Raw genomic sequence first — 26,115 nt, 5'->3', positions numbered from 1 at the left:
TCAGCAGAAGACATATGAAAATAGATGTTCTGCATATTAAAAAATAATGATGTTAGCATAAACAGTAACAAACATCCATGTTTGTTTTTAAATAGTATCCTAATACATGTTAGCAATATAAAACAATTATTCATGGATTATCTTTTTGATTTTCCAGAATCAGTGACATTTAGTGTGAATTCCCTTTGAGCAAATTTTAATTAGGGCTTTACCATATTTAACTATAGGTATATAATCCTCCAAGTGAAAAGAAAAACCAAAAGGAAGAGACTTTGATCACATCTCATTCCAAAAATATTTTTGCCTCCAAAGCTTTGCTGGGAAGAAAACACTCCTGAAAATGACAGAAATGGTTTTGACATTAGGAAAAGTAAACAAGCAAAATAAAGATGGAAAAATCATGCGGTCAGTTTGCAAGTGCTGTTTATTGTTTGAGGCAGGGTTAAAGCCTTTTATAAAGACAAGAACATTCATGCAACCAGATCAAATGTGCCCAAAATGTGTGGTGGTTTCAAAACAGACAATATGATAGAACAAACTAGGATCACTGTTATTTTGGTAACCAAGAGAGATGACAAGTGCCCTATATATTTCTTATGATATTTTTGACTGAAAAAGAGGCATGTAGTTTCCCTTTATCTAATATCTCCTAGGACTTCTAATATGAATTGTCATTTAATTTGTAGACATGTTTGACATTAGCAGAAAAATTACAAGTGGCCAAAATGTGTTTTCCGAAAACCAATTTGTATGGCAAACAGCTCAGAGCTCAATCTAAACCACAGGTGGTGTGAACTGGATCATTCCATATTCATCACCGATTTTAGGTATCTATTAAAGATTTATTGTACACTTTTAGAGTGAGTGAAGGCATCCATTTACTGAGTAAGGCCTAAAATGTTCAGTAGCAACAAGCTTTCCTGTGTCACTCTGCCAGTGTCTCATTCTTTTTCATCAGTCAAACCTGATTTCATGATTGGCTTCAATATCCAGTTTACTTCCACCTGCAACACTAGCTAAGAGCCCCCCAAAGTAGGCAGCTTCTAAAAAACTGACTTTTTTTCAACCAGAAAAGTGAATAAAGACCACCAAGTAATTTCAAACGAGCCAAGAACAGCCAGACAGTGATAGCTTTTAACTGGGACCAATATGCATGTGTTTGGAACAGCCCAGAGGTCATAATTTTTGCATATGTCTTGACTAATCCCATTGTACATAGTAGCATTTAACACAATATATGCATGAAGTATTAGGATTTTTTTTCCACAGTAACAAATTTATGATTCTAAATATGTCCAACCTGCTTATCAGAAAAGCAAGAAATATGCTATGCATTTTTTATTTTTTCCACTGAAAATTTGACAGTAGTCTTTCTTACATAGACATCAAAATGGATTAATCAGAACTTGTCTCTAACATATTAGTAAAGCTGTTAATTATGTTAACTCCACCAGTTACTTTTATTGACTTTTTTCCCCTCTTAATAATCATACTCATCTGATGTCAATTTTATTTTATATCACTCCTTTTAAGCACTTTTCTCATTCCAAATTTAAGCATTTAGCTCTAAATGTAATCTCTGTACAAGTTAAAAATATCTTGTGCAATAAACCAGGAATAATACACACTGTCAGTATCACAACTGAGGGCTTCTTCCAAGTATATACAGTTAAGCTGTGCCACTATTCTAAAGCATTAAAAAATGATTGCTTTTCTGAAGGTCAGAGTTAGTAAGTGTTGAGATGTAATTTAAGAATTAGCAAATTTTGTTTGTCTGCAAAATTGCTTAAATCCTTTTCCTTTACATATAAACAACTATACAAATTGATAGTACTTTGCATGGCTAAAATATTTCCAGAATATACTTTTTTTTCCTTGTTGAAAGAAAAAATAGTCCATCTAGACTGATTTGTGAGGGGGTGGGTTACACCAAACCAATAAAACCACTGTGGAAGGATTTGTGTAAGCATGTATGAGATGACAGAAACACAAGCACTTAATTCACAGGGAGGAAAAAAAACAACAACAAAAAAAAAAAAAAAAAAAACAAACAAAAACAAACAAACAAACAAACCAAAACAAAACAAAAAAAAACAAAACCACAAAGAACAGATAAAGGCTTTTTCATCTGAAATTATAGCCTCTCTCTTTTATAAACACTTTGATATTGCCAGCCACTTTCGCTCCTTTCGCTCAACAGGCAAGCTGGAGATAAACACGGTGCTTTTGCTAAGGTGCCGACCGACAGAGCATGCTCACTGAAGCCCCAGGTGTGACCCCTGCTCTTCTGCGAGCAGCAATTGGACCAGGCAATCCATCACCGTGATCCTCCTGTCAGGCCCGGTGCTTGGCTGCAGCTGTCTGTCACACTGGTGGATGGGACCTGCTTAAAGGCAATCATGTCAATCTCTATGTGACTACTCAGACTAAGATAGAAGGATGATCTTGACAGGCTTGGCAAAGTCAGCAGAAGGCACTAGAGGACTTTAGTTACATGCTTAAAATTTAGATGCAATTTGTGCTTCTTATGTGGATAGATTGAAGAGGCACAAAACAATGCTGTGTTTTAGAGCTGGTCGTCTCGGATGAATCTGTTGCCCTCAGAATGTTTTCCATAGTAAATGTAGCGGCATTTTCCCAAAATACCTACAATAAAAAGGAAATTAATTACAATGAGGACAACACTGGCATAACACACAAATAAAGCACATAACTAGGACAATTTGAAGTAGGGAAGGAAACAGTTTTCTCTTGTCCTGCAAAAGAAAGTTTGTGCATTTTAAATGTTCTGTATTACCATTTCAATTGTCAGTTTTGATTCCACTGGGAAAATGTGTGCAAACACCTTCACGACCTATCCTGTTAAACATACATTAACAAGTGTCTTCAAAAATAGAATGACATAACACTGAAACATCATACACTATATTTTAAATCATAGTACCTCTCTCTTGCTTTTTAAAACCGGAAGTCTGGGTTGAAGTTACATTTTATACTGTCGGTAATCTCCCTGCTACATGTTTACAGAGTTTTCCCAATGATTAAAACCAAAAAGAAAAAAAGCAGCAAATAGTAACAGTTTAACACAGATCCAGAAAAAAACTGTCAAACCTTCACAAAGTCATCCTGCAAACACCTAAAGCCATCTCTGCTTTGCAGTGGCAGAGAACTGAAGTGATCGGCTGAAATCCACATGGGAAGTCATTGACAGACATGGGCTACAACTTGGGACTTCCTAACGGCTAGCCATCCAGACTCCAGAGTTTTTCCCAGATATACAAATAAACATTTAGTAAAAACATTTCTGTAGTAGCTCTCCAAACAACATCCCATAAGCAAGATGCAATTATAAATTAGGTTAAATATTAGTACATAGAGGATGCTTTAAAAAATTAGCCAGAACACTGCTTTGGGGAGACTAGGCACATCATTCTCAGTGGGTACAGGCAGCAATATACCCAAGGAAGCCTTAACTGCTGTGGGTGAGACACACATACCTGCAGATGTCACTGCCTCATTCAAAAACATCCCCTCTGGTGGTACTAAGTCATATGTGGAAGCATAAATTCACAGACACATCCCACCTGTGAACATCCTCAAAGATGCTAAATTTTACAAGCAGTGTTGTTCTTTGTGCCCCTAGGTGCATACAGTCAAAGTCATCTCCCATGCACAGAAGGAAGGTGAAAGGGTCTCTACCTTGGGAGTGTCTTGACACAGCAGGCATTGAAGTATCTAGCTCAGCCCCATAAGGGCAAACATCAACTAGCCCAAAGGAGGCAAACACCACCTTACATAAAGGGTAAAGATGGGGAGGAATAGATACCCAATTCATTGCTGTTTTGGCTTTCCAGGACTCGTGTATACTGTGTCCACCTGCAGCATCAATTAAGCATGCAAGCTTTGATATTCTGCATCTATTTTTCCAGTATAACTCTCATCAGATAAGCAACTAAAGCCTTGGAAGGCATGGGCTGTGCAAGTTTAACGTTAACCCATGCTCTTCTTCCCTTCTAAGACATCACAATAGTAACACATTCCTATGAGGGAAGGAAAAAAAAAAAAATGATAGGCCTGTCATTTGTTGAGAAAAACACATTCCTCTTCAGGATAGCATAAATGGGAACTATATGGTGCAGAGTCTGATCCCTTACCCCTCCTCTATAAAGCTTTCTCCAATAATTTCAATAATTTCACTAGTGGAACAGTTTCCACATTCAAGGGATGAAATTATCATTCCTAAACAAGCATCTAATGAAAAGTAAGCTTTTTTTTTTTTTTTTTTCCCCTAAACAGATGATATTCCAAGTCAAACTGAAGCAAGCATTAAGTTGGTAACAAGGCCATTTAGAGCTCTAAATGTAAAGGATATGAACAGTTTATTAATGGCATTCTTCAGACTCTTTTTTCACTGGCATTGATAAAAGTCTTTTTTGAGGTCTGCTGCATTTCTTAAGGACTGGAAGCAAGACTGTTTATAGAGTTGCTGGTGAGAGTGCTGTTTGATGAATGCTGGAGACTGTAGCTAGGTGTCAGTGCTTAGAAAATGAGGCAAGGACATGAGGTATTAATATTGTCAATGATCTCTTGACAGGAAAACAGATACTGCATTCACCATCAGATTTAAATAGACATCAAGTGCATTAATGACAAAAGGGCAGACTTCAAACAAAGGGGGCTGTATGGTGCTGTGCTGAGCCAGTCTCCGAGTTGGCAATAACCTGATCTGAAAAGACACTGTCAGGGCTACAGACAGGCCCAGGATTGTGTGCGGTGACAGAAAACAGAGATGCTGACAGAGATACCGGTGCCATATTATGCCAAGTATATTCTAACACTGTCTCCAGCCCTAACTAAATCTGACATCATTTCCTATCGCTTATAGAATCCTCCAATGCTCCAGCAGAACATTTCTCCCCAGACATCATTACAAACTCCGCTGTAGTTTTAAAGTTACTGGCAGGCCTGTGCTGTCGTGGAGGCTGGGTCTAGAGGCCTAAGGATAACCTCAGTCAATCTAAATTTGGAGTTTGCTGGAGAAGTGCTCTCATTTTCACTGATATCTCAGCTACTTGAGGTGATCTGAACGCTAAAGTGTGAGGAGCTGTCACCTTGAATAAAATCCTTAAAGTAAAGACGCTCAGTTCCCGGGATGTTCAGCAAAGATGTCGGACAGTCTGGCTGCAGGAAATGAAATCCAGCTGCTGCTGCTCGCCTGGGGATAAAGGTGCTTGGGCTAGTGACAGTTAAAGTCAGCTGAAATTTTTGAACTCCTGCAGCCTACAATTGTTTAAATTAAGGAAGTGTTGTCTCCACAGAGATTCCCTACCCAGGCACACAGCTGTGATTCGATTGCCAGGCATATTACACACACCACTCAGAGCCTTGATAAAAGCACAGTTGAAAATGTTGCCATGAGACTTTATTTATCATGAAGGTTATTTGTAAAACCATAATCTTGCTCATAAATTAAATGCAGTGACTGGTCTAGGGTGGTGGTTTTTTGTTGTTGTTGTTGGGGTTTTTTTTGTTTGTTTGTTTTGTTTTGCTTTTTGGGTTTTTTTCATGTTTTGTTTTGTTTTGGTTTTTTTTTGTTGTTGTTGTTTTTGTTTGTGTTTTTTTGTTTGTTTTGTTTTTGTTTTGGGGTTTTGTTGTTTTTTTTTTTTTTCCTCTCCATTTCCCACTTCACTTTGGCAACTGCAGAAATCTTGGAGAACTAGAAAAGGTTTGTGTGCTGCAATGAGAATTTTGATGCTAAGATACGTCACACATGAATTTAGGAAACCTACTGATTCTCTCCTGCCTGTCTGTTATGATATTCATTCCTTGCAGTTCAGGGGCAGTAGTACACTTGTGCTTTTGTACACAGACAAGGGAAGAAATAAGGGAAGAAACAATACATCTGTGGCTGTTGTGGTGTTTTTTAATTAAAATATCCAGCATTGGCCATAATAAGCTAAGTATACCCCCTATACATCAAAACAACACACAGCATCCTGAATGAGGTTTCTGCTTGTGGTTCTTAAGAAATGACAACACAAAGTCCCTCGAGGGATCATCTTCCCCGAATGAGGCTTCTAATTTTTCTTAAGTAGCTGCTTCTACCATCACCACAAGCTGTTAAAACTATAATTATGAAAAAAAATGCATTGGGAAGAATAATTTTTAAATTCACTCTTTATCTTTTAAATGTTTTCCCCCTTTGGAATGGATGTTCTAATTATGCTGGGTAAGTAATGACCTTGTAGTTGCTTGCATGTGTTGTGGTATCAGTCTTTCTTCACAAACACATTGTAATGTCAGCAACACCAGCTTTTCCTTAGCTGAAGGAAAACCCAATTATCCAAATAAATAAATAAATGCATACATGCCTACTAAAGCACATGAAAAATTGTTCAAGTCATGTTTGCTCCTTTTAAGTTGGGCATGAGCTGCAGAGAGCTATGGTGCAACTGGACCTCATACATGTTCCTAGAACAAATAAAGTTTGCAGATCTTCGTGTGCTATATGGAAAATGGTAAAAAGAAGTTACAGTGGCATATGCTAGATCTATAGATCATACAGTCTCAATCACAGGTCAAAATTCAGTTCAGGCCAACAGTGACCTAAGGGAATCGTTATCTGGTAGCATCTTGTTCCCTTTCTTGGTTTGCTCTTTTTCCTAGCAAATAAATGCTCTACATCTATAAAAAAACCACCTCTCAGACATCATAGCTGGGGCAGCTGTCAGCAACACAGCCTTCTCCAGCAGTATTCAGTTTTCTTTAACAAGTAATTACTAAAACTAAGTAGTCAAGCCAAAATTTTTGCCACCCCCATCAAAACCAATTTGTCACATCTGCTCAAGATATACCTCAGGCACCCATTTTAACATCAAATGTTTTTAATAAACCCCTCTGCAAGTGCAAACAGCAAAGTATCCACAATTAAATTTGTTTGTCAAATACATTGCTATACAGTATACATCAGGGATTACATTTCAGCATCCAGTCCTCTGCCTTTCACATGGGCTAACCACAGGTCCTCGTACTAGGAGCTGTGGACAGAAAAAGTAGAGCATTTCATACACAGACTCAATATTCTAGAGAAATTCCACTTCACCTAACTTTAATTTTAATACAGTACCTAAATCCTCCACTGCCAGTTTGTGTTTGATGCATATTCATCTCTTTTTCCACAACCTGCTGTTGTATAGTTTTGCTATGGGCTATTAAACAGCTGCCATGCTCCACCAAGAAGCTGGGTTCATTTCAGTGTGGTTATACTACCAATCTGTAAATTGTTTTGAGACCCTTCAAGATGAGATATCAATACCATTATCATTTTTTTCATAGGCACTTGGGCATATTCTACAATTAATGAACAGAAGTTGCAAAATTCCCTTAAAAAATAATATAAACTGCCTTTAAAGGAAAATAGTTCCCTACCTACAGCATTTAGAGGAGAATAAATACCTATCCACAGATAGTTTCAAGTCTACAATGCTACTGATTTAGGCTAAACACCTCCATCAGTTGAATTAATTTAAAACTCTTCAAAACCTTTACATCTAAGGGATAAGCAAAGCTTAACCTTAGAAACAAAAAAAATATGTTCGTACAGGAGTTTAGTAATTTCTCATTTTATATTTATCTTCATGGAAATTCTAACAACTTTATCTAGTTGTCTAGTTGACAACTCATTTTCAATTCCATTTTGACTTTCTATGAGAAAATGAAGTACTAGAAATTTTCAAGAAATTAGGAGCCCAATCCTCTCACTTCAGTAGCACACAGGTTATTTTTTTCTGCCAAATGAGGATAATTAAATTATATATACTCTCACAGTCATTTTAGATTAAAACGAAACCAAAACAAACCAAAACCACTCCATATAATTGTACCTATCTACTTTATATTCACCATTAAGAACATTCAAACAACTGAATGCTGTAAAAAGTAACCAAAAATTTTCAAACATGCTCCTTCAAAGTATTTTCTATGTAATCCTCAATGAAACATTAAAAAAAAACACCAACCAAATAAAACACTACACAAAAAAAAAAAAAAAAAACCCACACCCCACAAAAATATTAGCCTGACATTCAGTCAAATCAGCTTGAAATTTGGGGAGCACAGATCCATGCAAAGCTTCACAGCAGACAAGGGTAGGGGCCTGGGATAGGCTGGGAGAAGAGAGCGGAGAGGGGAGAAGGGGAAGGGAAGGAGCTAAATATCTATCAATGAAGGAAAAAAAAAAAAGAATAAACAGAAAGTTTACTTGGACCCAGGTAGTGCATTTGTAGTTCTACTGAGTCTTGTGGCTGTAACATCAGGAAGTTACTTTACAAATTAAAAAAAAGGATTATTTTTTTCCAAAAATGTTGAGTGTTTGTTCAAGTCACTGAGCCTTCTAAGGTTCATTCATTTGCTTTAACTTGCATACATTTATTTATTTATAGTTGGGTCTTCATAATTGTTTTTGTGGAAATACATTTTTATAAACAAGAACAATAGTTTGAGCAATTAGAAATGAGAAATCCCTTACTCTTAGAAATCAGTTAGGGCCAAAAGTGGAAAAGAATGCTTGTTCTTTTGTTATGTTGTTGGTCCATGTTCTGTAAAATGTACAAAATTTAACAAAAAAAAAATTTAAAACTATAAACAGGACAAGAAGGGAGGGAATTATGGACAGACTTTTATTGACTTTTGGTGAAAGAGAACAATTGTTTCTACTGAATGTGATCCAGCCTCTGAACTCTCTGACACAGGAATCTGAGAAAATCACTTGGAAGATAAGAAAAGTTGTAAAGGATCACCCAGGTCACTAAGTCCTCCACTGTCAGTAAGGGGAAGCTCAAGCTCAAACACTGCAATGTGATACAGGAAAAGAACTGAAGAATTGCAGCTGTCATCGCTAAGGTGACTGGATCTCTGACTACTACAGTTAAATCTGTTTGTTGCAGCTACAGTTTCTGGGATGCTCCAGGTTGGAGTCAAGACAGAGGATCTAGACTCCTTAAAACAGAGCAGAAGGAGCAACAGAAAGAAGAGCATACAACAGGTAAGGAAGTGAATGCCTTACGTTGTGCTACAGCTGAATGCTGTAGAAGGGCTATCTTACAAAGACCTGAAATATAATAGCAATAAACCAAAATCAAATAAAAATTCCTACAAGAGTATCATAAAATACTCACAAGTGCTCAAATAATAAATGCACAAATATTAACTTCCCTTATATTGTAAACTAATTAATTTATTTTTAAGATGATAGGAACACTAAATGTAAGCAAAAATACACATAATTCCTCCAAAATTGTCTGTGGATGAAGGGATCAGAATGTGTTTGAGAAGGCTGAGGATAGCGCTCACTGTGGCTAAAGCAGAACTCCCATACCATGGTCCCCAAACACTCCCAAAGAGGTCCCCATGGATTAGGGAATGTGGTCCATTGCAGGTTTCCTGGAGGAGGATAACATCCTTTCAGAAGCAAACTGCTGAACCTGATTCTCTGCTCCCTCTGTGGGTAAGAACACTGAAGGAAGGTAACCTTCATGTTCAGGGGAGATGAATTATTGCTCTGCTTTGCTCCCTGCACAGAGATGCCAAAAAGTGATAACATTTTCCTCTGGACACCCTACAGCATGGGGCACAAAGTAGTCTTTCAGACTGACAGAAATTACAGAAAGGCACAAAATCAAATCTGTATCCAGTCTACAGCAATGGCATTGGAATTATACACCTAAACTAGAGCTGAGAGGAATCAAAGCAGGCAAACTAACACACTGAATTATTGCAAGTATCCTGCACAGACAAGTACTGTGTCATGTCAAGTCTCACTGGCCTGTTTGTTGGAATGGGGGGGGCAGGAAATGGGGGAGTGTGTAGGGAAGTGAGAGTAGTGGGGAGGGAAGGAAAGCAGTCAACAGGGAGAGGATGTTGGGAAAATTTGCAATGAAGGTGATAGGAATACAAAGATGTGAAGTTTGTGTCCTGGGCCAAGGGAGCTGCATAAATGTTCAGTGTAAACTAGCAGTCAAGCTGATGCGTGATAAAGTGCAGCCTGCTGTAAATACACGTCAGGGCTCCCAAAGCAGCAGGGGATGAAACTGGTAATTTGGAAGGGGGTAAAAAAAGTCCACAAGAAAACAAAACCCCAAAACACACACAAAAAAAAAACCAAAACAAAACAAAACAAAAAAAGTAAAAGAAAAAAAGAGGAAAAAAATGTGCACTGCAAGCTTTTTCTTACGTAATCTGTTACTGCAAAATTGAGAAGCTTGTCCAAGTCCATGGGAATAAGCTGATGAGCTGATACTTAATAATAAACCATATTGTGTCATGGTGCAGAGTCATCTAGATCCATTCAGGCCACAAACTATATTACTTTATACAGCCCTGGCTGACATACATTTAAAGCCCTCTACACATTAAGGAGCCATTAGGCTGACAGATTAAAAGTTATCTTGGAGCTAATGTTTCCATTATGCGTATCCTGGCAGTGGAACAATCAACACACTGTTCCTCAGATGTCATACTTTGTTTAAAAAAAAAAGGGTAGGGGGGAGAGAAGGGGGAAAGGAGGGTATCTTTCCCTCCTTGAATGACATTGACATGATCAGCTTTGATCTAGGCATGTGCTGTCTACAGATTCTCTACTGTTGGCTAAAATAGGAGCATTTAGGGCATAATACTTTAAATCATTAACCAGTTCTCTACTCCTCTGGGTATCATTGTTACAATTTAAGGTCCTACACTTGAGATTTCTTTGGAATCTTTCCATGCTTACTGTAACCATCATCAGAGAAATATGTTGGGGCAGGGGGGATGTCTCTAGTGAAAACGAAGCAAAAAGCACCAAACAAAAAACCCACATGCTTTTATCTCTTCAGTGCATCTTTGTCATTTTTGCACTCTCAAATAATGTCATGTATAGAATTAATGATGAATTTACAACAAAATATTTCTTGTTGGCTATGTTGAAATTTTCAAGCAGATTTTTTTAATTACTCAGACACATGAATTGTACAGTCAGCTAGGTACTGCAGTCAAAGAAACCCAAGTGCACAGAAAGTGTTAGCCTGCCAGTTATTACGGGTTAAATGGTGATTAAATTTGGATATTGAATACCCTTGAAAGAGATCGAGGAAAGGTATTATGGGTTCACAGTTCTTTCAGTCTTTTAAAACACTTCTTCATATATCTCATTCTCTCATATATGGTCTACAGAAAAGTAGTGAAGGCAGAACAAATTACTGTAAATATCTAATGCATGTAAGGTTACATCTGTTAAATACCCTTTACCTCTAAACCAATGTCACAAGACCTTAATTGCTTTCTATTAATAACCAGATACTGGACTAGCAATTTTAGTAACTATGCAAAAAGCCACTCCCTGCCAAAACAGACCCATCTTCCCTCCCGCCAGGCAGCTTCAAGCTGAGAGCATCAGCACTAGAGGGCAGCATGCATTTGTCTATAAAACGGACCACACCAGTAAACTAAAATTCCAATATGACAATTAAAGCAATACTGTTTGTTAGTTTTGCAGCCAATTTCTTGTTCTGTCATGATCAAAGTCTATATTTATACAACCTCTGCTTTCAGCCTTTTGCCCAGGAGTCTGACTTCTGGTGGACTAATTCCAGTGAGCATCAGTTTGTGTATCCAGATGGCTAAAAAAGGATGTCACTGGGTAGTGGTCTGAACAAAAGGCATAAAATGTTGGGGGGGGGTGGGGGAGGGGGGAAGGTGACTGTCCATCTACACCACCGGCTTCTACTGCAGCTGAGGTGGCACTTGTTATTCTCTCACATTTGCAACAAATTCCAGCCCTGTTTTGAATGATCTTTCTATTATTTTTGATAATGCAACAGTATGATCACTGAAGTGATTTAAGAGACACTTTTAATATATTCAGAATGGTGGAGGAAAAGGAGGTTGTAAAATCCCATCCCTACCATATATTAAGGTTCAGCTGTTCAGTGTACACCCACCATATTATCTTAGATTTTCAGTTAATTTGACTAACATGCAAAAGTAGCATTTCTGTACGCTGCTCTAGACGTTGGGCTACATTTTACTAATAATACTTATATTAATTATCAATGGAGTTAAACCATAAAGAATGACAGGGTCATTAAGAAAACAGAAAGTGAGTATAATTATATTGTACTTCACAAACTTTAACCATGCACAGATTGCATTAGAAGTAAAATGCGAGGGGGAAAAAAAAGAGGGAAGTAAGCTCTTTTAGTAACTGTGATAGAATTAAACAAATTTACCATGATTTATGGGGCAGAAAGCAAACTTTTGGAATAATTGTTCGGAAAATCTGCAAGCATTCCAATAAAATTACAAATTCTTATGTGAAAAAAATTTGAGCAGCGGGGCCCTTCTGGAGAGTTTAGACATAAATTTGGCTCATCTCATGAGTAAAACTTGCTTTTGGATCTCAAATCTGTTCCTGCTGGAGGAGTTCATATTAGGGAAAAAAAAAAAAAGCCATACAAAATTCAGTCTGGCTCAACTGGTTTGAAATTTCTCAAGAGAGTCATCTGAAATAAAGACAAGTTGCTTTTTATTTTTAAAGCTGGAAAAGAAAGTCTCTCAAATAATATTAAAGACCATAATGAAATAGTGCTGCTGTCACATTATGATACAGTTAAGGGAACCTTCTTTTCATGCCATTACTTGCTCCTTTCCACAAGCCCTTCCTCAGAAACAAAAGAAATATTTAACTAATTGCTAATGATAGGATTGCTATGATTCTTCCTAGTACAAAAACGAGAGTTTTTTAAAAGCTGATACTACAAGGTCCTGGAATCCCTTGATTTCCAGTGGAAGCTGGAGGCATTAGCACTTCATAAGACACATCCAGATCCCACACAATTTGTGATCTCCCTTCTCTCTTCTATAGCTATTTCTTTCTAATTGTAGAATCACAGAATGGTTTGGGCTGGAAGGAACCTTAAAGGTCATCTGTTCCACTAGACCAGGTTGCTCAAAGCCCCATCCAACCCGACCCTGAACACTTCTGGGGAGGGGGCGCAACTTCTCTGGACAACCTGTTCCAGTGTCTCCTCACCCTCACCGTAAAGAATCTAATCTAAATCTACCCTCTTTCAGTTTAAAATCATTACCCCATATTCTATCACTACACTCCTTGATAAGGAGTCCCTCCCCATCTTTCCTGCAGACTCCCCTTTAAGTACTGGACAGCCATTATAAGGCCTTCTTGGACCCTTCTCTTCTCCAGGCTGAACCACTCCAACCCTCTTGGGCAGTCCTCATAAGGGAGGTGCTCCAGCCTCCTGATCATCTTTGTGGCCTCCTCTGGACCCACTCAAGCAGGTCCATGTCTTTCTTATGCTGGGGGCCCCTGAGCTGACTACAGGTGGGGTCTCATGAGAGTGGATTAGAGGGAAGAATCACCACTCAAAACCGGTTAGCCACATTTTCCTTGATGCAGCCCAGGACATGGTTGGCTTTCTGGGCTGCAAGCACACATTGCTGGCTCATAGTCAGTTTTACATCCACAATATAGCAACAAATGAAATCAGAAATGCATCTGGATCCAAACACCCGAAGTGTTCAGTAAATATCTAGTTCTCTGGACTAAGTCTGGGCTTGCCTCTTAACAGAATTTTGTTCCATGCTATACCACATGTAACACCATCTGCTATTGCTAAATACTTACTGGCCATAGCCTAGTTCCCAAACACTGACTGACTCCAGTATTGAATGCCAAAACACTGTCATTGTTTCCTATCCTCAACTCTTTTTCCCCTTCCTCAGCCTCCCTTTAAAAACATGCTAATGAGAGGGAGGCTGAAGGTTAAATCACGGTGGACAGCAGAACATAGTTTACAAGTGCACTTTTAGCCTCTATGGAAGCTTTTGCTAAAGATAAAAGATAGGGCGCTAAGAGATAATTCGAGAGGCACATTAAAACCCTTCCATTAGGGTCAGAGTCATTAAAGTTTAGTCAAAGCACCAAAGACTTTCTAACAAGTATTATGCTTAGTAAACATTTTGCACTGGAGCACGGATATTGGTGAGAGCTTTTGGAGTGTGTCAGTTAATCAGTATTCACCAGCTTTGACAGATTGAAATATTACTCACTTATTTGGCTGGTTCAAATTTGTCAGACTTGACTATGTCATAAGTTAACATGTCCCCATATTAAAAAGGAGCCAACTGGCAAATGTGCACATTGGACCTAATAAAACACATCTGGCCAAATAATCAAGCAATACCGATCACTGTATCACTCACAAGAGAAAATTAACAGCGACTGTCTTTGAGACTACTAAGCTAAACTGGAAGCATTAACCTGCTACCTACTACTTTACCAAGTATCCTGTAAATGGTTAACTTAAGGCTAAAACCCCCACCACATTGTGTTCCTGAGATATTCAATTGCTTGGTTAAAACTGTATAAATATTTTAGATGTCTTGGGTCATTTGATGATAAAAATGAAAGAAATGAAGAAGACGGAAGCTGTCCCTGAATCCAGAGAATGTTTTTCATCCAAGGAAGCCCTATCTGCCACAGGAAGGCCATTTAGGCAATGGATCTTGCAGGTAATCCTCTTCACCTTCGCTCTCAGAGTGGGTGCTTTTAAAACAGAAAGTGCTCTGAAGGTAGCAGGCAGGCCAGGATTAGACTATCACATGAATTCACAGTGGGAAAGCTAGTCACATATAGTTCCTGCTTGGTTAAAGGTATCCAACAGCAGGATACACGAGTGCTGTTGTTAAGCCTGGGGCAGAACTAAACAATTTGTGTCCTGAAGGAGTAAGCACTGGGCACACTGACTCCACAGCATCCTTTGCGCTGACACAAACAATGCACAGCACAACTGCCCTACTGAAGACCTCAAAGATCTCAAAAGCAATAACAAAAAATTATATAAGAAAGATCTTTTCAGAGATAAAGAAACCTTAACCACTTACATGTGTGCAGTGAACCCTTTGGTCCTTTCAGAGAGGCTCCTGGGAAGAAGCTATATGCTACTGAAGTATTTCAGTCTTTGGGCAAAACAAGCTTGACATCCCTGTTGGCATCTCTGCTGAGAACAGACACTGGCCTTACTCAGAAAACATCAGACGTGACTTTCTGCTAGCTGTGGCGAAGCTGAATACTGAAGGCAGGGGTAGGAGAGGTCATAGAGGAAGCAGTAGTTAACAGAGTAAAGTGAGTGTTATAATCCCCAAATTGCAGTTGGACAATGTTTTCAAACAATTTGCCTGTCTAAACCAGGACAGTATCATTTTTCTGTCTTCTAGGAGAGGGTTAAGAATAATCTGAAGGTTGGAAAATGGCTGCTGTTGATACTAGTGAGGCCTTCTCTTTAACTAGATCCTTCAGGAAAAAACAAATTAATCAACAGCCAGCTGAAGTGGGTTTAATGATTGCATTCTGCATACAATCAGCTTTTCCCTTTTCAAGGGCCATCAATATGTCAAGGGAAGACATATCTGAAGGATATAGCTCTTAACATCAAGGTTATCTATTCTCCACAAGGCTCCCACTCCTTACTGGGCTGATACTTTACACTGCCTGTGTCTAACATTTTCATCAACTCTGCAATCAATCAAGGTAATAATGTTGTGCAAAAAATCAATTAACAACGCAATTAAACTTTCCTTATTATCTCAAAGGGCTGAAATAATACCTAAAGGGAAGATAGACTCACTGAATGCAGACATCCATAACCCAATGTGAAAGTGAATTATGAGGTTAGACAGATGCAGGCATGTACTGGCGCTGTTATTTTCAAAGGGATATATCTCATCCAGGCAGTGTATCAGTCACCACCAATCCCATACCCTAAAATTCCAAATTACTTTTAAGAAATATACGATGTGCAATATCCATTTCATATTCTCTTTTAGAGATAAACCCCCCAAAATCTGAACAGGAGTATTATTCAAAGACAAAATGATCTTTCAGAGAGAACATAAAATATAAAAGCTATAATAACATTTACATCTGTATACCACCCATGTCTGTAAATGCAGGTCATCAATTATACATAATCTGTAGTGAATAAGGAACAGAAGAAGCAGCACAACATTTAAAGCCCAAAGGCTCAAATCTGGAAATACCTTGCATCAAGTACACTGAAGGAAGAGCCCCAATATAATAAACACATGCAGCAACAACAGCAAGGACTTAAGTATCACTCACTGAAAATAAGACAGAGTGCCTATATTATTTTGTAATTACATTCAACCCTCATGGAAACATCATTCCCAAGAGCTGAGAGTTTTAAAGTGCATTGAAAGCAGACAATTAACCCCTTGCTGTTGGGAGGATTTTGGTTTTAGCATAAAGATGTTAAGGATCAGAGGTACTCATCGCACCAACACAATGGAATTAATACAGTTAGGAACCCAGGTGCAGTAGTCTTGTGTCAGAGTTACAAGGATGAAGATTTGGGGAGGGAGAAGACAAGAGAAGAATAGAGAAAGAACACATCTAAAATTAACTACCATATGAGTGATGTTACAAGTCCCCACGGACAAACAAACAAAAGAATGTTGTTACACAAAGAAAATGACCATGACCAAGCTAGGTGTTTTGTGGGGGTTTTTGACACCTATCATTTTCTATCACACAACCTGAGCATTCCCCCTCAGCCCCCCTTACTCATTTCCCAACACACACACACACACACAGAGCCTTCAGCCTCCATCATTTTGATTTAACACAGGCAAAAAAGATAATGAAAATAGAAAGCATTTAAGGGAAACCTATGTCAGAATGACAAGCTAGGATCACATCCTGTAATAAGCTCAGAAAAATTTGGAAGCGCAAAAGGTTTCCCTTAAACACTGCACTCTGAATTCCTTTATTGAAGGGCGCTCTGTGTGTCTCTGCTGGCAGAGGTGTTCTACAAAGCAGTTCTCCCAGCAGGGTTGGTTAAGCACATAACAGCTGCAGTTTAGAAATGGTCTATTCTTACAATTAACTGATGTAGCGAAAGTGGCTTGTTTGGACCAAGAACATCTTTTTTTTGTTGATAATTCTCCCTGGTTTTGCCTTTGTCTTGTACTTCCTGCTCTTCCCCCTGCCACCCCCCACGCTGTGAAGTCAGTCATGGGTGAGACAAATAAGTGTGACTAAAATTTTCCACAATTTTTTAAGTGTTACACAGTTTTCCTGCATGGACTAGGGGCATTAATATTAAACCAGGATTACAGAATTCAGCCATTACTATCTTAACCTTTAGGAACATAATTAATATGTTTTCATTTTCAATGACTTCATTGTGTGTCTATCAACTGGAACCATTCCTGCTGTGTATTTGATTCCACTGACGATGGGGTGTGTTGGATTTTAAATGATGTGCTAGCACTTCTGTTCCCTATATACTCTAGTTTATGTGTTATTCATGACTTGCATTTGGAGACACGGATGATACACAGATGTAAATGTTATTAAAGCTTTTGTGTTTTAGATTCATTGTGAAAGACTTCTTTGTTTTCAGATAATTCTTTTAACCATCAAAAATAACCAGCAATACATGACACTGTCTTGAGACTTCTCTTTCCTGTTAAGGTATTTGATGAAGAGAATTTTTTTTTCCTCACTAATATTCTATCTTCATCAAAATAAAATACAGGATAAACTGACAGACAGAAGAGTTACACCTGCAGGATAATGTAGACGTAAACCCTTTTTTTGTCATACACTCATTATACAAAATCAGAACCAAAAGTTACTTCATTTTTTAATAGCTGTTAGGGCTGTGGGTCCCAGTTCAAGAAAGCTGCAATTGGCATAATTCTCAAACTGCTTTCACCCTTTAATATCACATTTGTATTCCTGAGGAATTCAAAATGAACATGGTAAAAAAAAAAAAAAAGGAAAAAAAGGTACTTTGCCAAATCATGGTTCCTTATCTCTTTTTTTCAATTAGATTAAAATTATTTTAGATTAATAGTTTTGTATCACTATTTAAAGATCTTGACTATATGACAGACACACTGTGTATCTTTGTTACACTGGTATTATGTGGGAAAGAAATGAAAAACAAATATGTACTTAAATGCACAGTACATACCAGCCTTGCAAAACATTATCCAGCCAGTAGCCAAAAGCAATTTTTTTGATGGACAGAAAAAACACCATTAAATTTTTTCATTGCCACTAAGGCAAAGGGTGAGCAGGTAGATTTGTGTGTCTGGGCTGGTAAATCTTCAAGACAGTTGTGTGAAGCTGCTGTACTTAAGTACACATATACATCCATGTAACTTTGAACTGAAAGAAAAGGGCTCCCAAAAAGCCATATTTAATCAATAATAATTCTGTCATTTGAGAATATTTTTTCATATATCCTTAGATACTTTCTCTCAATGAAGTTGAACCTTACTTCAAATATGAAGTCTTGGAGTTCTCACATTTTCTGCTTTTTGCTTTAAAAGAAATCTTTTACAGCAGATTTTTTTAATTTTCTGTATTTTATCCATTGAGCCTATAATACATAGCAACAGCCTCTCTACAGAATTTAAATATTCAGAAACCACGGTAAGAGGGATTTCTTTGCCTGAAATTCAAGCTTCTTGTAAAAATCTAACTTAGAGTAATTTAGTCAAATGGTATAATGGATTGACCAAGAAAATAACTTATTATGTCTTCTGCTGTGGAAGTAGTGTGCCAGATAGTGGCAGCTTACACTCCCCAACATACCATTTTACAGAGGACTTCATATTTTGTTGTGAATAGTTACTGAAAAGAGAGTTTTCCATCTGACAGAGAGAATCAGTCTAATGTCTCCCCCTCTTTACCTCCAATTTTCTACTAGCACCACCTCTGTCTGGTGCAATCTTGTTAATGTTTTGCTGTAGATACCTGCTGATTTTCTTCACATGCCACTAAAGCTTACTGCTTTCGAGCAGTTTTGGAAAGCTGCTTTTGAGCGTTATGAAACAGAAGACAATTTCTGAAACTGAACCAAACTGTAACTTAATTCAGCATGACGCTGCAACCCTGCTTCTAAGTCTTTGATGCTTCATTATGACAACAATAAGGCTCCAGCCTTCCTCTTCACCAGTCACATCAAAGTCAGCTTAGAACCATTCCTAATGGCCATAAATTGGTATGTCATGGCTCAAGTTGCCGTGCACTGAATTCCAGGTAGATCTTAGCCATAGTGCAGTGTGGTCATACAATGGAAGGAGCAACCTACTCCCTACTGCAGGATGTAAGATCAGGAGCAAGTAGCATATCTAAAAGCATCATCAGATTAGGCCATACTGGGTCACTGAGACTAGGAAGCTACTCTGGGACAAGTGAGTGACACAGGGTCAGCAAAAGAGGGTCAAAAAAAGGCCATATTTGCATTATTTTAATCTTGTGCTGCACTATGAGTTCTTCAGCCTTCACAGACTGTCTGGCCAATGTACTCATTTCATTATTTTACTTTTCATGGTGTAAATATATTTATTTATGGGCTTGCTCAAAAATGCAAATAGTTCATCACGCAGGGAGTAGACAAGATCAACATTTTCAGATGCTTCCTCAACAACTGTTTTGTTATCATGAAGCAGTGTATGATCTCTTACAATCATGACACCACCAATCTACAATATTATTTAGTCAAATCTGTCTTTATTCATGATATGAGTATCCAACTTATGTGAAGTTGAATCTGATGCCACAGAACAAGGAAATGTTGAGATAACATAAAATTGTTGAATAGCAATTTAAATTAGAAATGCCTACCTGCTAAACAGAAGTTAGATATGTCAGGTGCCTCTGTAGTAATATGAGGTTTCTGCCACTCCCGCAATGCACTTGTCTGCCTTAAACAGTCTTTGGTAAAGCAAACACAATATTCTTGGACATCATGAATAGGAGGTCAGGCATCAAACCTCTACCAGATGACTCACTGCACTGTTATTGAGAGCATTTATTTAACTGAATGGAATATTTTAGAGACATAATGAAGACAGAACCAGTTCACCCAATAACCAAGAAGCAAACAGAGAGCTTCCTCCCTTTCTGAAGTAGTTCCACAGTATACATTACCAGAAGCTTCATGAGACCACTGTAGACATTCAAGGGTCCATTCAGGTAAGATTCACCAAAAAATGGGGTACTAAATCAGATTACAGAAAGATGGTAAAACATGATCTTCCCTTTTTCTTCCATTTTTTAGAGTTTTTTGTTTAACATGGAAAAAGTTTGTCTTCTTATAAGACCAAATGATATGACAACAACACTTTTCTTTACCTAAAGAAAATAAATTCATGTGGTTTTTCACATAGCCAAACAACTGTGCAGGCCTGATGAATTTGGCAGTCTTGTATAGCCTCCTTCCCCATTTATAGCAATGATGGGTAAGTCCTGGACACACATGGCTCTAGAATTTATTGACTTCAAGTGCAATTAATATCCAACCCTATGGGAAGCTTATATAAAGCTATTACTCTGTTCAAAGGGGAAAAAAAGGACTATCAAATGGTTATTCTGAAAGTTATTTTTCTGTTTTTCTTTGTCTCAAAAAGGAAAGGGGGAGGGGGGGACACAACTGCTCCATAATTATAAATCTTCTGAAATTGTAACTCAGGAAAAGACTTTTCAAATAAAATGTTTCCCAGAAAAGAATATTTGGCAGCGGTTGGCTCTTGTTTTCCCTAATAACCATTAAAAGTCTGCCCTAGTAAACCGTTTTACTGCAACGTTTGAAATGGTAGAGTTTACATTTTATTTAATGAATAGTTGCAGAGCATTAAAGCAACATCTCGTCGGCAAAGCAGCTCCTTATCCTCGCTTTGTCTCAATTGGTTTTTTTACATTTCATTTTCAATGACATGTCAGCCGTCTCTCACCAACCTCAAAGGAAAGTTGAATGCAGGGCTTACAAAGTTAAGCTGACATTTGCTCTCTTCCAATAAAAAATATTTAGTCCATTAAACATAAATACCTGTCATTATGATACATGGACTGGGTACAAGCCTCCCGTTTCCCTCTGATGTTTATTACATCCAAACAACTGCAGTGCCTGCATGTTTTCAACTTTAGTGTATTGATTAAACTTTTAAATGGCTGCCATATAACCCAGGGACATCAGGAAGATTAATTTGCGTCAATGTTCATCTGTAATTCATTAGCCATTTATTCTTTACAACCACATGGGCTATCAAGAAAATGCAGGCCATTTTTCACTCTGCACAGGCTTGGGAACAGATCCTGAAATTTGTGCTGCATACAAATAAGCTCCCCAGGCCCGGCCACTTAAACTGCTTGGCTTTTCAAAAGTTAAAGTTGGGAATAACAGCAGAAAAAAGGGAACATAAAAAACCTGAAATGGACAAAATATATGTCCTCAGGGTACTAGGGATTTAACAGAGTTTGTCCACTGTCTTTTCATCCATGGATTATGGTTTCTTATTTCAGTCAGATTAAAATAACTGAAACTTGTTTCTGTGCAAAGGCCATAAATAAAATGAGTTGCACCCCCCTCTAATATCTTGTAAGATGCAGTTACTTGGAGAAAGGTAGAAAGCGGCAGTGAAGTATAAAAAGCTCATGCCTCAAGGAGGTTGTAGCTGTGAATCTAAGAAAAGGATGCAGTTTTAACCAACTCTCACATTTATTGTGGATTCCAGTCCTGCCTTTATTTGGTAAAATGCCCAGCTAAATATTGGTATGTTTCCTTAGGGTAGAGGTAAGCCATCTGGCTCCTTGATTTGCCCTACTGACCTCTTAGCACAGTATGGAATGCATATTAAATAAGGAAAAGGAAAGAGAACAGCTATAAAGCAAACAAAAATGCACATGAATTTTACATTTACAACATGGATAGATCAATGAAATGCATCCTGGTTTCTTTCCTCTTTGTTACCTATAAATAAAGTAGTGTCACTGTGCTAGGTAAACACATAGTGGTAGGGCATTAGACCCATTGAGCCTAATGGCAGTAATCTAGATTCCAGAAAATGAAAATCTCATGTAAGACAAATCCAACAGGTTCCCTGTTGCAGACAGAAACATAAGCATAATAGCACCCTGTAACAAACAGAGAAATCTCCACATAGGCCTAATATATCATTTAGGACATAATGATCTCTGTGGAACAGCAACAGTCACTGTGCTGCCATTGTAAAACATGGATTTATGCATACCTTTGAAAACAAGGAAGAATGAGACAATTTGTTTTTAATATCAATGATCAGCTTAACTGTTAAATATCAACCTGGGTGAAGAGAACCCTGAAGAGAGCACCCAAATCCCAGCATAATCCCAGCCATAGCATAGGTGCAAAACAACCAATACAGTAAGCTACACAAACACATCACTTCAGAAACTTTGTGGGAGTGAAGAAGGCAATCAAAATGGGAATATGTTGTCCTGTTTATTATAAGCCTCACAAGGTAAAGCTGATGCCATGCTCAATCTGCCTGCACAGTCCAGCCTGGCCTCTTTACACCCATAGCAAGTTGTGATCCCACAGCAGGACATTCTCTGCTAAGGCACAGCAGGGAACAGCAGGCTCTAATCAAGTCCAAGGAATGCACCAGAGGCGATGAAGTATCTGAACAAGATGATCTGTGTGGCAGCAAGAGATTTTGGCCTATTTCCTCCAGCAACATATCTCCAAAGAAATAAATGCTGCCCTGCCATTATCTTACCAGCCAAAAATCTGCCATTTGGTGCATACCTCCGCGATTTGTATACCAGTACATATACAGGCAAGCTGCAGGTAGGACTGCTAAGCCGCATTTCTCCGTCAGTTGACGGGCTTGTAAATGCCCCCAAATAAGTGACTTAAAAATAAATTACCAGATATGCAGGGATATACTCAAAGTGACTTTGGGTATGCTTTTGTGTTTTATTACATCCTTGAAATTTAAACTGAGTTCATCGAAAGATTCATTATGGTTCATCAATCTCACAAGCAAACCCAAGTTGATCTGTGGTTTCATTTTGCACAAATACTTACTTCTAATAGGCAGGAGAAAATTAAATGAGTTTTGGTCAGATATTTGGATTCCTTTGAATCTGAAAATCAAATCAAAAAGAATGCTGGGAAATGAGCCAGTTACAAAGCCATATGTACAAAGAAAAACATCTATTTATTCAAATCTGGATAGTTTTATGCTGTACACATAACCTGAGTCACTCTGGTCTGCATCTTGCACCACTGCACAAGGTAAAAATAAAATCTCAGCTTCAATTTTTTATTTTGGTTTGGTTTTGTCAGCTTTATTTATACCTTCAAAATAATTTAAATATAATTTGTTTGTAGTGAATTAATTTTCTACTATAACAGGAGATACACCAGGAAGTTCATCAATGACGATACCTGGATAACAAGGGAGTTGGAAATATTGCAAAATTTACCTAGCCTAAGTAGAAAAAAGATGCAGTGCTAAAACTGTAACTTAAGAAAAGCAAAGCAAACTCTAACACAACCATGGAGTTTCTATCACATCAGAAAAAAAAACTTAGACAGTACGCAAAACAATTGCAGGTGTCCTAGAACAGAGACATTATAAATTCACTGGAAATTTTTTCAACTTTATTTCTGCAGATATCAAAAGCTACCTCATGGTGCTCACTAAAGAGATTGTTTCCTTAGAAATTTTCACCTTTATTTTTCTATTTGCTAGCATTAACTTACAGTACAACACAGGTGAGATGCAGCAAGAACTTGGGATTCAGTTCTTTAATATGCCCAGCATAATATATCTACCACACCAGTGATACAGTAAAGGAGTAGAATCTCAAAACAGGCTCACCAATCCCAGGATCTAATTAAATCTTGACAAATTAGGTACAGCAACCCAAGGGATCATTTGCCATTGTGCCCACGCTGTAAAACTTCTTTCCTGGGAACATCCCTTACAGGCTGCTTGCCATGGGAGCAGGCTGTTGCGGCTCACCATTGCACCCGGACTCTCTCATGCTGCAGGAATCTCCAAATGGGAAGACTAGGTGGCTTTGAACTCATGCTTACACCAGGGGGGCCTAAAGCAGTGAGCTCAAGACTCAGCCATTTGTTTTCATTTTCATATAATGATGTGTCTAGCTCTCATGGTTGCACAGAAAACTGTATCAACTCGAACCATATGTTAACTGAGGCAACAATATGTTCTTAAATTGGCAGACAGCTCAAAATGACAGTTCAGCAAGATGTGAACTATTTTCAATCATCTCAATAGGGTGTTAACGCTGAAACCTAAACATTGCCTGTATATATATATGTTTTGTTAACCATTTCACTACTAAATACTTTGAGGAAGATAGCTCACCTGTTCTTCCACACTTCTCCAAGACAAAATACCCCAGTTTCTAATTTGAAAGCATCTCTATATATAAATTGTCCTAGTTACATACTTGGCTCAATCAGTTTGAATATCTCACAATCAATGTATTTATCCTTACATAATCATGAGGCAGTGAAGTGCTGTCATCTCCTTTCTACAGATGGAGGAAAAAAAAAATGCAAGAACATGACAGAAAGGAAACAGAACACAGATCAGCTAAGTCTTTTGTCTGAACCAATAGATTAGCCTTTCCTTTTACACAGAAGTTATGTGGAGACAGTGAAAAATCCACTGAATTAAAGTAAGTAACAAGGGCTGAATATTTAAGAATAGTATTATCCATATATGCAACAGACATTTTTTAAAAGGTTGTAAGCAGTTCAGTTTAAATTAATTCAGTTCTTTCACTGAATGTGATAGAACTTCCAAGGATTTACTCAAATTTAAGGCCAGTTTAACACAGATCTCAGAATCTTGTGCCCGCCCTTTTAGCTAGTCAAATTTATTAATACAGTGTCTTAGCTTTAGACCATAGCACACAATAAAATAAATATAGGACAAATGCAAATTTTAAAAACAACAGAAGTTTGTCAAATAAACACAAAATCTGGATCAGTAACACTTTTTAAAATCGCATCCACCTAACACAGTGCACAAAAAGAAAATAAGACTTAAAAATACATTTGTTTAGGTCTCAAGATCCTTTCTTACACTTTTTATCTTTTTTCCTTAGTTTTGCAGCCAATCAGGCAAACAGAGTGGCAGCCAGTGTAACTGAAATTGTTTTCCTACCCAGCAAGTACTTCAGCTTCTGAGTCACAGCCGTAAATGCATCTGAGCCAGGAATGGAATTTGGCTATTTATTACTCAGGTGACAATATAAGTTACAAGATAACAGATAGCATGATAAAGCTTCAGCCTGGCCAGACTACACGGGCAAAGATGGCTATGTGTCCTGCTACCAGCATAAGTCCATTTCAAACAACTGACTGGAAAAACTCTATCTCGTTTGTGAAGTATTTTCTGATGAAAGGCACTCTACACATGTAAAATATTATTGCTACATTTGCAAAATGAAATTTCTAAGAGAAAAAGCACAGAACACGCCAACAACAATAAAGCAATCAATTGCAATAGGATGCAATAGCTTGCAATAAATTGCTTTGTAGACAAGGATTAAATTGTTTCAGCACCAGCCACCCAATCCAACTTAAGTAACAAAGAGAAAAAAGAAATGAGAAACATTTGCTTAAAAAGCTCATAACTGTCAATGTGTTCAGAACACCAGCATGTCCTGCTACACCTAATACCTTTGTCAAGGTGGCCTATCTGGAACTACTCTTTCCCATTCCCTGCAGACTTCAGTTGCAGAGTTTCCCCACAGACTTGCTGTATTTGCCAGCACTGGATCTCTGCTTGGGGTCTGAATTTGAGACAATCCAGATCCACACACATAGGTCCCCTTACACTGCCCCCCCTTCAGTATCACTCATCGCAGCTTAAGCTTGTCTGGTTTGCACTGGCAGTGACCTGGATGTTGCACATGCTACAATGCAATAAGAGAACAATATCGGCAATAAGACTGCTTGTGTGATGTTGGTTTTTCATAAAGATGTGCTTAACCTGCTTCCAACAAAATTATTGTTATAATATTTTTTCTGTGCACTGATTCTACAAATCAGCATTACCTTATACTGAAAAAGATGTGTATTTGGTCTTAAATCCTAGTACTAAGCATTCCCTTTGAAAAAAGGCTTTAAGAGCTTTGGTTTGCTATTCCACAAGATCTTTTAATAAATCAGCATCTCAATTCATAAATTTTTCTTCTATTAACACATAATATTGTAACTT

The 26,115-nt window shown here is 37.9% G+C and overlaps 1 protein-coding gene across 1 annotated transcript in view; it reads right to left on the bottom strand.

Annotated features, from left to right (window-relative positions):
* Positions 1 to 406: 406 nt before the first annotated feature.
* LRMDA (leucine rich melanocyte differentiation associated) overlaps positions 407 to 26,115 on the bottom strand; it is a 690,027-nt gene continuing 664,318 nt past the window's right edge. The window contains exon 7 of the mRNA XM_042792209.1: positions 407 to 2,646. Coding sequence (XP_042648143.1) covers positions 2,567 to 2,646 — 80 coding nt within the window. The 3' untranslated portion in view covers positions 407 to 2,566. The remainder of the gene's footprint in view (positions 2,647 to 26,115) is intronic.

Source organism: Tyto alba, unplaced genomic scaffold, assembly GCF_018691265.1.
Source record: "Tyto alba isolate M040663 unplaced genomic scaffold, T.alba_DEE_v4.0 Super-Scaffold_1, whole genome shotgun sequence".
NCBI lineage: Eukaryota > Metazoa > Chordata > Aves > Strigiformes > Tytonidae > Tyto > Tyto alba.
The sequence above is the reverse complement of the archived record's forward strand: the minus strand, read 5'-3'. Positions and strand labels throughout refer to the sequence as shown.